The following is a 15,638-nucleotide window of genomic DNA, read 5'->3' as shown; positions in this document are numbered from 1 at the left end:
GCAATATTTCTCTATCTCTAAATAATTGCCTTTTTTTTTGTACAATAATTAATTGTTACTTTAAAATATAAAAAAATGTTTACTGCATCCCAATAATATATAATTGGTTAAATTGCACTTTTAGCCTCTAAGATTCACAAACTTGCAATTTTAACCTCTTAATTTTTAAAATAGCACTTTTAGCCTCATATGTTTGCTCTCTTTTACAAAAGGTCAATTTTAACTAAGTCAATGTTGATGTGGCAAGCCACTTAGGTGGATTTTTTTCCCAAAATATACCCCTCTCCCTCTCTTATTTCCCGTAATACCCCCCTCTCAATTTTTTTTCCCGTAATACACCTCTGACAGAAGACAAACTTGGTAGCACCATTTGAAATGGCTACATGGCCATGTGATAGCGCCATTTAGAATGGCTACATTGACTGGAATCTGCTTTTTTCTGTCTCCTCTGCACCTGCTGTCTCCTTGACTGCTTTTCTGACATGTAGCCATTTGAAATGGCGCCATTGACCAAGCATAGCACCATTCCAAATGGCGCCATCTCCCTTGTTGTTTTTTCCTATCTGCTGCGCGTGGCTTGCTGCATGGGAGGAGGAATTTGAAATTTTTTGAATGCATGAGATTTGAAAATTTTTGAATGCATGAAATTTTTTTAAGAGATTAGGAAACATTAAATGATATTTTCCATTCCAACATGATTACTGCTAAGGGATGACCTCCCATAAAATTACTGCAAACTTTAGTTGAATTAGCAGTAATATGATTATGATTATGATAATAAATTAGTTGAAATACCTCTGTACCATCAGTTCCTAATCTCTTAAATTAGTTGAAATTTAAATATACATTTAGATTTATTATTATATCATTACGGGTAGCAAATTGAATAATGCATGGGAGGAGGAGATTAGGAATTTTTTTGCAATGATTTTATTTATTTGATGAACAAATATTCGATGAATAAAGAAATTGTTTTTTTTTTATTTGATGGAAAAAAATTTATTACAAGACGATTATATAAATAAATAATTAATTACAAACAAAACACTAAAATTCCTAATGTCTACGATGTCTACGATGACCTCCGGTGCCACAAAAAATTTCAAATTCCTCCTCCCATGCAGCAAGCCACGCGCAGCAGAAAGGAAAAAACAAGGGAGATGGCGCCATTTGGAATGGTGCTATGCTTGGTCAATGGCGCCATTTCAAATGGCTACATGTCAGAAAAGCAGTCAAGGAGACAGAAAAAGCAGATTCCAGTCAATGTAGCCATTCTAAATGGCGCTATCACATGGCCATGTAGCCATTTCAAATGGTGCTACCAAGTTTATCTTCTGTCAGAGGTGTATTACGGGAAAAAAAATTGAGAGGGGTGTATTACGGGAAATAAGAGAGGGAGAGGGGTATATTTTGGGAAAAAAATCACTTAGGTGACTCAGGTACCACATCAACTTTTTTTGACACCTAATAAATAACAAAATAAATATATAAAAATAAAAAGGAAACAATCCGACTCCATTTTTTTTGCATGAATCTCACTCCAGAATCTGGTAAGACCCATTAAACTGAAACAATCCCTTAACACAGCTAATTAGACTAACAGAGTAAAATAATTAGATTTTTTTTGCTAGTTACACCCTTCCATCATAGTTACATCCTTTGTCACAAACTATTTATTTATATAATGCCTAAAATATCCCTAACCTTGTATTTATTTTTTATAGGGTCATGCTATGTTCTCTAAGGGCAATGTTAAGGAATACAAAAGTGATTTAACATTGAAAAAAACAATATTTTGAATTTTAAAAAAGTTGAACACACAGGATTTTAAGATAAATTTTTTATATTTAGTTTTTTAACATGTGATTTTAGGGCGGTTTCCGTGAGCTTAACTCAATTGGTAGGGACATTACATTTTATATGCAGGAACCGAGGTCGAACTCCAGACATCCACTTATCCACTTTTAATATCATTCTATATCTTTCATTAACATTTACTTTACGTGAACTCATTTCATCTCTGTGTCTTCATGAATTCAATTCATGTTGGTGTATGTTCTTAGAAATGAGTATTTGACCTAACTCATCCTTACAAAACCGGCTTGTAAGGTGAGGATTGCCTCTAGTATATAAACATTTAGTCAGGCCATCTCTCAACCGATGTGGGACTCTTAACACACCCCCTCACGCCCAGCACTATTGGGCTTGGTGCGTGGATATAAACGGTGGGTGACCCGATAGCGGAAACCTGATAACAGGTGGCCCAGCGGATCGTGGAGAGACTCTGATACCATCTTAGAAATGAGTATTGGACTTAACTCATCCTTACAAAACCGGCTTGTAAGGTGAGGATTGTCTCTAGTATATAAACATTTAGTCAGGCCATCTCTCAACCGATGTGGGACTCTTAACATATGTGAACTCAGGTTATATGTACCCCTGTCAAATATGAAGAACGGAAAGACAAGAAAATGGAAAGGGCAGTAGTTGAAAATTTAAAAGAAACTAGGAGAATTTTAGTCAATTCAATCAAAATGTAGCTAAAAGTTCATATGCTAACAAGAAAAAATCAAAAGAGTTTTACACAATTTATACTACTTTGGATATGGATTTTCACCGACGTAATTTTTTTCGTATACAATTTAGATTTAATTTTTTTTAATAAGTTGAGGAGCATCTAAACATCAGATAAACAAAACAGACTCCGCTTCTATTATTATATCTTTCTATTTTATTAATAAAAAAAGGAAAATAGAATTATACAAAATTAGGGGACATAAACATAATCTAATGAGTCCAAGGATAATGAAACATACCAATCAACTTTTAGTTAATCTTAACATACAAATTAAAAGTCCTAAAATAAAGAAGTCCTAATCACCCATTTAAGTGACTCAAAAATCTTACCATGGAAAATTTATCCTTGGTAAATTCTTGTAGATTGATTTACTATATCAAATATCAAATTATAGTAATTATTTGGTTTCTATATATGTACATGTATCACACACATAGAGTGGCCCATATGCACATGGGTGGGTGAAGCTAAAGTTTTTCTCTACCGACATTTATTATATAAGATCAAACAAGTGTTTGGTTGTTGGGGTATCCTTCAATCTCTTTTCCTGGAATTGCATTTGCATATTATTATAATGTAAGCAAAGAGACACTGCACACTGAATATCAACAAGTATTTATTTTAATCCATAATACATTGTATAAGGTGGTTATACCTTACCATTTAGATCCTTCCTTTTCAGTATCTTTACATTAGGTATTAAGTGTCTCTTTGAAATATCATGGAAATTTCAAGAAACTATATAAACTATACATGTCCGTTTGAATTTACTACCAAATTGGAAGTATAACATGAACTATCATGCTACACTTTGAATTAGCTTTAATAAATTTATGATTTCATTGCAATGTTGTCATATTTACCACTCATCTAAACATTTTAGGCACTATAAATCATTAGTTGACTCAGTAATAATTAACGCTGAATTTTGTATGAAGGATCACAGTTCGATCCTCTCCAATTGTGATCGGTAGGGGTTGAAATCACTTGATATCAAAACTAACTCTCGAACTAGATTATACGGTCCAGTGCGCTAGATACTGATGGTGAAAACTAATAAACATTTAAGCACTACTTGACAAAATTACATAGCTTATAGTTTATAGGGAATAATTTATAAGTTAGCTTATAACTTACGGTGAATAATCTAAATAATTAAATTTATAGTATTGAATAAAATTATCAGTTAAATATCACTGACATAAAAAAATATGTTCAACTAATATTTATTTTTATTAGATGAAAGGACAAAAATGAGAATTACTATTTTGGAGTCTAGATACAAGTTGGATTTGGGGTAAAATTGAGATGAAAACTAATTGACTTATCAAATTAAAGTATAAACTTTGGAGTAAAATTGAGATGAAAATTAATTGACTTATCAAATTAAAGTATAAACTAATAAAAAATTGTTATATATTATGAAATAATGTTTTTTAATCACATGAGCATTTTTTTTCTTTGACGAGAAACAAATAATCACATGGGCTTATAAACTCAAAAAGATGTCTCAACACACGGAACCTTAAGGGTCCGTTTGGTATGAAGGAAAAAAAGTAGGAGGAAAGAAAATTACGGAAATCAATGAATGAATTTTGATTAAAGTTAGTCTAGGTTCATTCATTGGTTTGCGCAATTTCTTTTCTCCCGCTTTCATTCGATCAAACCAAACGAGCCCTAAATTTCTAAAAATAATGGTGGTATATATATACTTTGGGTCATGCTAAACAGTGTCCCTGGGGCACTAGTTAAACATACTAAAAAAGGAAACAAATGATAAAGTTAATGATGAGAGAGAATAACTTTTCACATCATTAAAACATTGAATGCACAATTTACGAGATAAAATTTCTATATTTGTATCCTTAACTAATGGTTAAATATGTTTTTGGTCCTATAGTTTCATAGAATTTTATTTTAGTTCCTGAAATTTTTTTCCACACTTTTTAGTCTTGATGTTTTTTCCGTCAATATTTTTAGTCCGTACTTTTTATTCAACTCGTGCATACCATTTTAAATTTTAAATTTTTTCTGCGGTCATGTTTAGTAAATTATATGAATCTCTGTTACAAAAGATGAATTAAATATGAATTTTTTAGTTTTTTCACATAAAAATTCATAAATAATTCATCATATGTTATAAACATGAATACAAAAACTCATTAAAAAATGTGAAAGTATACAAGTTAAATGAAAAGTATGGACTAAAAACATTGACGTAAAAAACTTCAGGGACTAAAAAATGTGAAAAAAAACTTCAATAATGAAGTTTTATTTTATGTTATGTAAATTAAAATGGCAATTTGATCCCCGCAGCTGTGATTGGGAGAGGGTTGGAACCACATGATGTCAGAACTGACCTCCAAATCAGTTTAGACGACTCAGTCGGGCCAGATACCGTGGTAAAAAAAAAATAAAAAAAATGGCACACCAATAATTTAACCTAGGCTAAAGAATTTAATTCCGTGACACTAAATAGTGGTAAAATTTGTCATAACTCACCATCCATCCATCCAAACATCAACCAACCAATGTTTTTTGAGGTATATACTATTGAGTATATTTGATTTGATTAACGTTATAAGTGGTTGAAAAATAACAATGTTCCTAGTATTATTTATTGCAATGTCCTCTTATGACTAAGGGATATTCATTTTGTACTCCTACATGAATCCGTGACACACGAGAAATGTTGAAATGAATGGTAACCCTTAAAAGTGTGTAAGGTTACTTTACCTACACTACACGACACAACAACATATTAGTACTAAGTCACTGCAAACAGAACAACTATTCGTCATCTTTAATTAAGACCAAATTAATAGTATGGGAGAAACTTTTACCAATTTCTTGCTTTTGCAATGAGTGATGGTGTGGAGATTATGACAAAAAATATAGGACACTAAAATTGGCCTTATTAAGAAAAAAATACAGTAATATGTCAAATATGTTGAATTGAGAATTTTGTTCTGTCCCTTCAATTATTTAAAGGGACGGCTAGTAGAGAATAGTGGCAATGCAGCCATAGGAAAATTTCAACCGTTGAATTGTTCTATAATATGACATAATGTATGAATATATGAGAAGCATATCAAACACTAACACAAATATGGACGTTAATATGTTGATACTGAAAATAATTTGAGAAAATAAATTAATTAAATGTAATCATGTGTGTCAGTGTCGGACACTAGACATGTCTTTCATTAGAAGTGTTTGTGCTACTCATATAAGAAGATAGAGAAAGAAGAATTTGTTTTGGATTGTTAGTCTTTAAACTCATTTGAGATAGATGAATTTGTTTTAGATTGTAAAATTTATTGCAAACTTAGGATTAGAGTACTCAAATGTAAATCAGTTTAGTTTAAACTTAATTTTAAATAAATCAACTAAAATTGGGGAAATTTAAAACCTATGTAACACCGACAATTTAAGTTAAAGGTTGACTAGTGTCAATATCGACAATGACATATAGTTACATTCGATCATATTTATTCATTAATTTGCGCTCATAGGTTAATCTCAATATCATGTTTGGTATCTATCATGTATGATAATTTAAAACTAAGCTTTGCAAATATTGGTCCAACTAAGCACAATAAGTGATAGAAAAAGATAGCTGAAAAATTCATTTATAATTACTAATGAATATTGACTATTATATTTTTTGACACATTTTCTTATTAATTTTTAAATTAATGTGTAATGTGTTCTTAATATCAACTATTATGATTCAATTGTCATAACAACAAAACTCATAACATAAAAAACCAAAAGAAGATAGAACAAGATCTTGCTTGAAATTAAGGTCCATGGATTCAATAGACCTTCAAAGATCCATAAACTATATATGATAGTTTAAACATAATATAGTATGTTTAAGACATCAAAGTACACTTTAGAATTAAGCATACCCATTATTTGACAAGAAACAAACTCACTATCCTAGAAAATTTGGTTGCTCTTTAAACATGAAAAGCAAATCAAAGATTAATTACACATAAACTCTAACTAAGCAAATGTTTGAATTGACAACAATTTTACAGAATCACAGTGTGCTAGCAAAAACTATTTTTCAACGCTTCAAGAAAATCACACTGTGACTTTGTCAAACTCACTGTGATTTTAAACACGCACGTACAAATTTAGTATAACCACCTTTGTCGATGGTATAATCCACCATTAAGATTACCTTTTGGAGAATCCTAGGAATCCACTATTAGCCATAGTGCTAGTTGAACGAGTAAGACCAAAACATAGTGTTGAAGTAGGTGAAGTAGCATCTTCATCTTCTCCTCTTAACTCGAAAGATGAACCATAGCTTAAGAAACGTCGTCTTCTCGGGACAATTTTGGTTGACGATGATGTTGATGATGAAGACTCAGAGGAAGAAGAATATGAAGCAGAAGAATAATAAGGCGAATTCGAAGGTGATGAAGATGAAGATGACGACGAAGAAGACTTAATATTTTTTTTAAGATTTAGTTTTGGAAAAAGTGCAAGAAAAAGATTGGATCTTGAATTTTTCTTACTTGGTATTTTTTTGCATGAAAAATAAGATGGTGGAGGAGTAAGAGGAGGTAGAATTTTTTCAGAGAATGTGTATTTTGGTGTGCCAGGTTGAGATTCCCAAACAAAAGGGACAGTAATAGCTACTCTAAAAGATGGATTGGAAATGGAACTTTCTTTTGTTAGAAGTCTGCAAAAGAACTTGTCATCTTGCTTGATTTGGAGGATAGTTTTTTGTTGTTGCTCAGATTTGGAACTAAACATCTTTGAATAAGAATTTTGGTAACTTTGTGTTTCAATGAATAATAATGTGAAATGGGTTTGAAGTATATGATATAGAGATTTAGAGTTTGTCTTTTTTATATTTAAATAATTTAAATAATAGTGTTAAGTGTCACATTGAAATGAAGTCATCATTTTTGCATATATATCTCTTACTATTAATTAATTTGGAACACATGCAATGCAACTCTATTATTGAGACTATTGGTATTTTAGCTTACGGTGTTTATATTTAAGATCTTGAAGTGCATCCTCATTTAAGAATGAATTGGTTCTATTGATAAGAGTCTTGGAAACTTTAAATATGTGATCAGAAATTTGATTTCTAATTCATGTGTATGAAGAAAATTTGATCGTGTGAGGAGAATTTACGTGTTTTATGTGTCTCACAGATTCCTCGACAAAGATAGTTAGTGGTAAAAATTTCATAGCGATATTAAGGTATCCTAAAAGAAAGTACATTCTCAAAAATGTAACTAATTTCAATTAAATTTCATATAACAACATTACTATGTTGGGTAGAATTGAACTCAAAATCTTCCGAATCTTGTGTTGCGAATACAAAAAAAAAAGTGTTTGATGATGAAAGATTTCACTATAAATATATTTAGTTAATAACTTTTGGTAGATATTAGTATTAATATTGGTTATATATGCATGCATCAACAACGTTAAAAATTTTAGGAAACAAGACTTCTTAAAATAATTTGATATATGTAGACTTTAAAGGTATCCCACATGAGTTGCTTGATCTAGCAGCATGATACTCCCAAAGAACTTGCTAAATTTAAGGCTACATGGGAGTCAAACTTAGAATATAGTAGCACTAGAAAATAGTCCCTCCATAACTAATTAACATGATTTGGATCCACTGCAGTTTGATTATATGTGATCACTGTAATTGGATCATCCAAAATTAAGTGTAGACGGTTTAGATTTTAAATTTGAATTTTTATTTTAAAATTCAAATTAAAAATATAAACTGTCGATGATCACGATCAAACGATTTAAATAATAATACTACTACACATCAAATTCTATCCTTTTGACTCCATACGAACCTAATCCTCAGCTAACATGGGGTATGCCTGCCACATTAAGGGACACTCTTTAATTCCAATGGTATTATTGTAAGTTAATAAATTAAGAATTTTCTTGTGTTACGGGCCTTTCACATGCAACTTCCACGAATTTACGCCATTTATGATGAAGACTGGACAAACTGAAATTGGCCATATGGGTTTATTAATTTAATAATATTAGAGAAAGACTTATATCTAGGCCATTCTTAATTAATTAATTAATTAATTAATTAAAAGTAGGTTTATGAATGAAATTGAATTGAACTAAATGAATTGAAGAGAAGATCACCTAACTATCAACATTGCTGTGTATGGTCCATCTCCATCATTTATGATGATATGAACATTGAGTGGATTGTAGTCTGTATCTGTGAGTGCTACTTAAGGAAAGTGTGTGGCAGTTAGTGTTTGGACATGATACCATATTAATAATATCTATATATGCTTCACATGTGTCCATTTTTTTTGTGAATGTCACAACTAACAAAGCTATAAAGTTGAAGTTTATAATTAGGGCCCAAAATTGAAGTTCACAAAATTATAAGCCTCTTAGACTTCGACAGAATTGGATTGCATGCAGGGAAAATTTGGTTATCTGATTAAGATCGGATGATCCAAATATAAAGAAGACTAAATTAGATTGTATGACTATTTTATATCTGAATCGTCTAATCTTAATTAGAAGGTTAGATCTTTCTTTACTGCATGCAGTTTTTATTGCATACAATCTGGATCTGGCTACAACACACTTAACTTGTGTTCAAGAGACCAGGATGAACAACATATTAATGTTCCACAATAACAAAAGAGAGACATTACATTTTCACTAAAATTTTATGATATTAAGTATATATCAGTTACTTGATTTTATCTATATATTTAATATTTTATTTATTTATAATTTTTTATAAATTAAGAGCATTTAAATATCTAGGTAGAAATAGACATCTCAACTATGTTGGCACCCCATTGTTCATTATCCTCTATCTATGTCTCATATTATATTAAAAAGGAAAAAATAATATTAATTATTAGGGGGACTAGGCCTTACCCCAAAGAAATAACATGAAAAACAAAGTTCAAGTGATTAGGTATTGAGGGAGTCCTAGTTTATCTCTTAGAAAATCGTCCCTGAACATAGATGGCAAAGAGTCTCCCACCACCTCATTTGCGTGTAAGCATGCCCAAGACTAACAAACTTATCCACATAAGCATTTTCTTCTCTATAAATATGAGACCATTTCAAGGTAAGACCAAGATGCAAACGATTCGACCAACGATTCCGTAAATCCCAAGGAACCACATTCATATTTTCAAAAGCACGAAGCACCGTCACAGAATCACCGCGTGTGTTGGAACTGTTTGTAGAGTGTCAATCTTGACTGGGTTAGTAATAGTATCCCCAGGAACCACCTCTTTCTTCATGGCTACATATTGGAGGGTAGCCTTGAATGCTTCCTTTTTATGTTGATGATCTTTTTGTTGCGCTCAGTAACATCCAAAATCTCTAGAGGATTTTGCAACCAATTACAACTAGACTAGATACATTATGTCCAATGACACAAGGAGGCTCGCATGCATGTGCGAGGTGTGCGACGGTATAGGGCCTCAAAATTTTGAGGGCCTCAACTCAAAATTTTGAGGTCCTATAATATTACTTATATATTATTTATACCTATAAAATATCAAATGTATATTAATAGATTAATTTTTAGGCACTAAAATAATAGTTATATATTGTTAATGTTCATAAATATCATGAGTATCAATATATTAGTTATCTATACTCGTAAATATAGTTCTAGTCCATTTTAATCTTTGCATAAAATTTAATCTTAGATTATGATGTTCCTTTTTGACGTTATATTCAAAGATAATTATTTTGTATTTCTTGTTCCATTTAATTTAATGTAAGATTTAATATTGATAATTTATATGTTTACAATAATGTTTTTTTTTTATATATTATATGCATTTTAAATCGATAATTTTTTTAATTTTTTTTTATTAAGGGGTCACTTTTATATTTTGCACAGAACTTCCTAAAACTCGGAGACGCCCCTGGACACAACAATGTAAACAAAACTGTGACATATGTTCATAAATCATCACAAAGTGTGAAATCTCTAGTAGTCTAGTAGTTACCGGTTACACTCACATTTTTAAATGTGAAAGAAATATGAAATTTCAAACTAAATACTACTATTAGTACTTATGGGGCAAGTGTGAAATATTTATATTTAACTATTATCAATGTCATAAACACATTGAAAAGTAGTTTAAATAGTGTATATATACAATTAAAACTATAACTCAAAAACATGTTGTGATCTACTATATTATGAGATAAATCAATTTTTCATTATTTAATTTTTTTTTTTGACGAATTTATTTAATTTTTATTGAAAAAGGTGGTTTCTTATGAATGCATTGGTGATATTTTTCCTACAAAAGAAAAAAACAATAGAGTATTAATAGGTTTTAATTTTTTAGTTTGCATCACACAATCAAAATATCAGAAAAACACACTAACTTGTGATTACTATAAAAAGAATACTTTCATAAGAAAATCTTGGTGTGAAAAATTAATTGCATTCTAGTATTGAACATCAGGAAAAATGATTTTGTGACATATATGTAAGTGATGTAATTTGAAAGGAGTATATATGTGAGAACCTTTTATTCATTATTGAGTTTTGTGATATTTTACTGTAATTAAACTTAAATGGAATAATATAGTGAATCAATATTTAGACCGCAGATGAAAGATATGTTCATATTTAATATTTCGGTGAAACATTTTTTTTTGAAGAAGCTAAAATGAGATATATATTAAAACTAAAAATAGTCATCTCAGCACAAGGTGTGCCTAGATGAACTACCAGAGTTTACAGAAAGACAGAAAAGAAAAATAAAAGATCAACATCATACAAAGCCCAAACATAACAAAGGACTAGACCACCAGCTATGGTAGTTTAAAGCCAAAGTAACATTCTTCGACTTCAACCACCTATACGAAAATAACTTGATCTTGTCCAATAACTGGAGAGAAGTGCTAGTTGAGCCTGTAAACAATCTATGGTTTCTTTCCGTCCATATAACCCATACGCTGACAAGCCAAATAAGCTGCAAAAAAGACCGTCGTGTCCGTGATCCACCAAATGATGATGTGAAGTGAACGAAGTGGGCCCGGATAGTACTGGAGTCCGTCAAAGAAATGTCAATCCACGTGCACACCGAAGCCCAAAGAGAACCAAAAAAATCGCAAGAGATGAACAGATGATGAGCCGACTCTGCCTCCCCACAACCAGCTACGCACACCTGTGCTGAAGAAGATAAGATGCCTCGAATAACCAAATTTGTCTTTGTAGGTAACCTATCGCGAAGTAGACGCCACGCAAAGATGGATACCTTCAAAGGAACCTGAGGATGCCAAATAAGATGATCTGCCTCATCCAAAGTAACCGAGTCACGAGTAGTCAAAAGCTGGTAAACTCCTCGAACAGTGTAACCTGTGTCAGGATCTGGCTGCCACCGCCACCTATCTGAATATTGTGCCTGTAAAGAAATGTTAGCAAGTAAAAACTGACACTCCCTCAACATGTCCTCCTCCCACGCCCTCAACTGCCTCCGCCAAACCCAAGCCGCCCCATCCAACCCCCACCCTAACGAGAACATCTCAGCCACCGTACGCGACTTAGTCTCTGATAAAGCAAACAGACGACCAAATCGCTCACATAAAGGATTCTCATCCACCCATGGGTCAGTCCAAAAAAGAGTATTTGAACCGTCCCCCACTATCCTAACAACATGCTCCCCGAACCAACCTCCCCCTGACTCTCCAACACCATCCCGAATGCTCACTATCTCTCGCCACCACAAAGACCCTCGCCTCCCCCCATCTCTCAATCTCCCTCGTTCCACCCCATATCGCGCTGCCAATACACGAAACCACAACCCCTCTCGATCCACTAACATCCTCCAACACCATTTACCTAACAGTGCCAAATTAAACTCCCGCAACTGCCGCACCCCCAAACCTCCATACTCTTTCCGTAAACAAATAGTTTTCCAATTTACCCAAGCTGTTTTCCTAACATCCTCACACCCCCCCCAAAAAATTTAATTAAAAGAGATTCAATAGTTCTTGATAATTTTGGAGTATTTACTCAATAATCAATAACAACAAGAAAGACTTTACGGTGGATGAATTCAATTTGGGTCCTGTTGATTTTGAACTAGATTCCAAATTGGTGGTTGAAAGTTTTCGTTATCATAAGAAAGACTTTACGGAGTTTGGCGCTATTATTCAAAATTACAAAGCTACTTTTTCCTCTTTCTATGTAAATTCTAGTGTTGAGTTTGTAAGGAGATAAGCAAATGAGGTTGCTCACACCCTTGCTATGGCGGCCCCATTTTTAGCTAGTGTCCAAATTATGGGTGATATTCTCGATTGTATTGAACACATTTTAATCAATGATATGCTATAATCACTTTATCGTCAAAAAAAAAAAGTTACATAACTAGATTTACATGTGGTACACACAACTAATTTGTGACCAACTTTTATTTCACATTTATATATTTTTTTTATTAGTTGATGGGTAAATACTCCAAATTATTAAGGGATAAATTTAAAAAAAAAAAACTAATATCTCACGCTCTGAATTATAATGAATGGAGAGAACCTACAAAATAATAATAATAATAATAATAATAATAATAATAATAATAATAATAATAATAATAATAATAATAATAATAATAATAATAATAATAATAATAATAATAATAATAATAATAATAATAATAATAAATAACATAAATGGGGTGCGTCTAGCAAGTAGATGCACACAGGTAAAAACTAAATCAAATGCAAACCTAGCAGTGGGCCCAAAACATTGATTGATCTGATTCACTAAAATTGCTTTTTAAACCCCTTGAGTTTTTTCAGGCCCCCAAAAAAATCCTAAAATACCCTCAATTTTGGACTCGGATTCGTTTGTATCTTCATCTTGTGTTCCGAAATGAAATTTCACCTCGTATTCTAGAATCCGAAAAAGAGTATTTTCGGAACGTAACATCCATAATGTAAAAAAATAATAAAAAAAAGTAATTAAATTTGGATCATATAATCCGAAATGTATTTTTTTTTTTTTAAAAAAAAACACTTGTATATAAGTCAACACCCCAACTACTACCTTCATGTCTTCCTCATTTCAAAGAACCCAAATTCAGCAACTCCTCCTCTTCTCTTACCTCATGCAAACACACCTCTAAGATCTTAGAGACACAAAGAGTAAATTAAACTCACCCAAGCTTCATTTTCACTTCCTCTGTCATGATTCACTTCTCTCATCACTAAATCACTCCATTTCAAGTCAACCTTTACCATCCCAAAATCCCAATTGAAGCATGCACGGGATGAGACTGCAATTGCACTATGATGGATCCTACGTCAACCAATACACGCATTAAAATTCAAAAAATTAATTAATTTCGGATCTTACATTTTAAAACACGCTTAGGGATAATTTGGTCAGAACGGAGGCCTTTTACAATATAGGGGTCAGAAGAACAAAATTCCTAATTCACCCTTGGTTTAATGTTTTGGGCGTTTGTATAAGCACTATACATTAAGAGTTTTTTATTTTTTGCGCCTTCGGTGCTTCTCGTGCACTATATTAATTTTTAATTTTGTTTTTTCGCTACTTAAGTAGCGGACGTTATAAAAATGAGAAATTTTGAAATCACCGTCCACTACCTGCCTAGCAGACATAGTATGCTACTTAAGTAGCAGCCCAGTCGGTGGTCAAGCCTTTTGCACAAGTAAAAGGCCTGCCCCCATTCTCTCATTCACCTCTCCTCATCTGTTTTATTCTATTTGTTGTGTTCATTTTTAGTTTGTGTTGGTTTTTGTCAATTCGTGTATAAATGCCCGTATAGTTCGTCGTTGGTTACTCATAAAATTTATATAGGTGTTCTTTAAAGATGACGATTGGGAATGTTATGTTAATTGACGAGGGACATTTTTGTGGCTCAATTGGAAACGTTATGACTAACCAAAATGAGTGTCACTCAAATGGGGTTTCATGCACAAATGGGATTGTCCCGTAGTAGCTAAGTGGGCGCATGACAGGCCAAAAACAGAAGTTTGACCATCTAAGTGCAAAGTTGCAGCACCAAAAACATAAGTTGGATTTGCCCTTGTTCTTCTCCTAGAAGTTGAGATACTCGATGGGGACAAACATTGAGAGGAGATCGTGCCCCTCTTTTATTCCTCACAGGAAGATCTTCCATAAATTTTTTTAGAAAAATTTAAAATCATTTGAAATATTATTGAGATCTATCAGGATTAACGGTATGAGTTTCGATAACATATCCAATGATTTTCAATTTTTCTATGGATAATCTATATGATATAAACTTTTAATCCAACAGTGGATTTTATGAAATTCTTATTCGTTATAACGTTATTCATGACTAGCCCACCATAAATCACTTGAAGAAGTGATCCATATTAGAATTTGTCAAAGAATAAAACAAATTAATTTCAAACAAAATAAATTCCATAATCAAGCTTATTGAAATGAAATACCTTTAATAATTATGCTTATACAAACATCATTGTTAATTAAGACTAATTTCACATATCACAAAATAAAGTTATTGAAACGAAAAAAAAATATCTAGACCAATTTTAGTATTTAACACATCACATGAAAATATTTTGAAAGTCAACAACAAATTAAGAAAAATGCTACACCCAAAGTTTGTATTTTTTATTAAGAAAAAAGTTTGTAATTTTATTTTATATAAAAATATAGATATTTGTACAAATTTATTATTTATTTAAATAAAGAAAAAAATAAATTATAAATAAAATAGTCTCATAAAAAAATTACTATATTCCTATGGTCAAATTTTATTTTTGACTAATAATAAAAAGTCAAAATTTAAAAATCTTCAAAATAATTATTTTTTGTCTAATAATAAAATTTATATTGATTTATATATTGGTATAATCCTTTAGTCAATTTTTTTTTTGACTAATAATAAAATCAAATTCCTTTATATACATTGGTATAAATATGGTAAAAATTGGTTTTTTCCAAATGGGCCTTTTAGGAAATCTAATGCACTTGAACCACCCTCCAACACGACACCACATCATACTACACCGTTTT

The 15,638-nt window shown here is 31.6% G+C and overlaps 2 protein-coding genes across 2 annotated transcripts; both read right to left on the bottom strand.

The window, feature by feature from the left end:
- Positions 1–6,375: 6,375 nt before the first annotated feature.
- LOC123889889 (uncharacterized protein DDB_G0271670-like) lies at positions 6,376–7,480 on the bottom strand. Its single transcript, XM_045939398.1, has one exon. The coding sequence runs from the start codon at positions 7,349–7,351 to the stop codon at positions 6,767–6,769; it is 585 nt and encodes a 194-aa protein (XP_045795354.1). The 5' UTR covers positions 7,352–7,480; the 3' UTR covers positions 6,376–6,766.
- Positions 7,481–11,324: 3,844 nt separating this feature from the next.
- On the bottom strand, positions 11,325–12,429 carry LOC123891877. The gene is made up of 2 exons (XM_045941751.1): positions 11,863–12,429; positions 11,325–11,772 (listed from the first exon to the last, which is right to left on the bottom strand). The coding sequence occupies exons 1-2, from the start codon at positions 12,427–12,429 to the stop codon at positions 11,377–11,379; spliced, it is 963 nt and encodes a 320-aa protein (XP_045797707.1). The 3' UTR covers positions 11,325–11,376.
- Between the last annotated feature and the right edge of the window lie 3,209 nt (positions 12,430–15,638).

The sequence above is a fragment of the Trifolium pratense genome, linkage group LG6 (assembly GCF_020283565.1).
Source record: "Trifolium pratense cultivar HEN17-A07 linkage group LG6, ARS_RC_1.1, whole genome shotgun sequence".
Classification (NCBI taxonomy): domain Eukaryota; kingdom Viridiplantae; phylum Streptophyta; class Magnoliopsida; order Fabales; family Fabaceae; genus Trifolium; species Trifolium pratense.
This window is presented reverse-complemented; position numbering and strand designations above follow the sequence as displayed.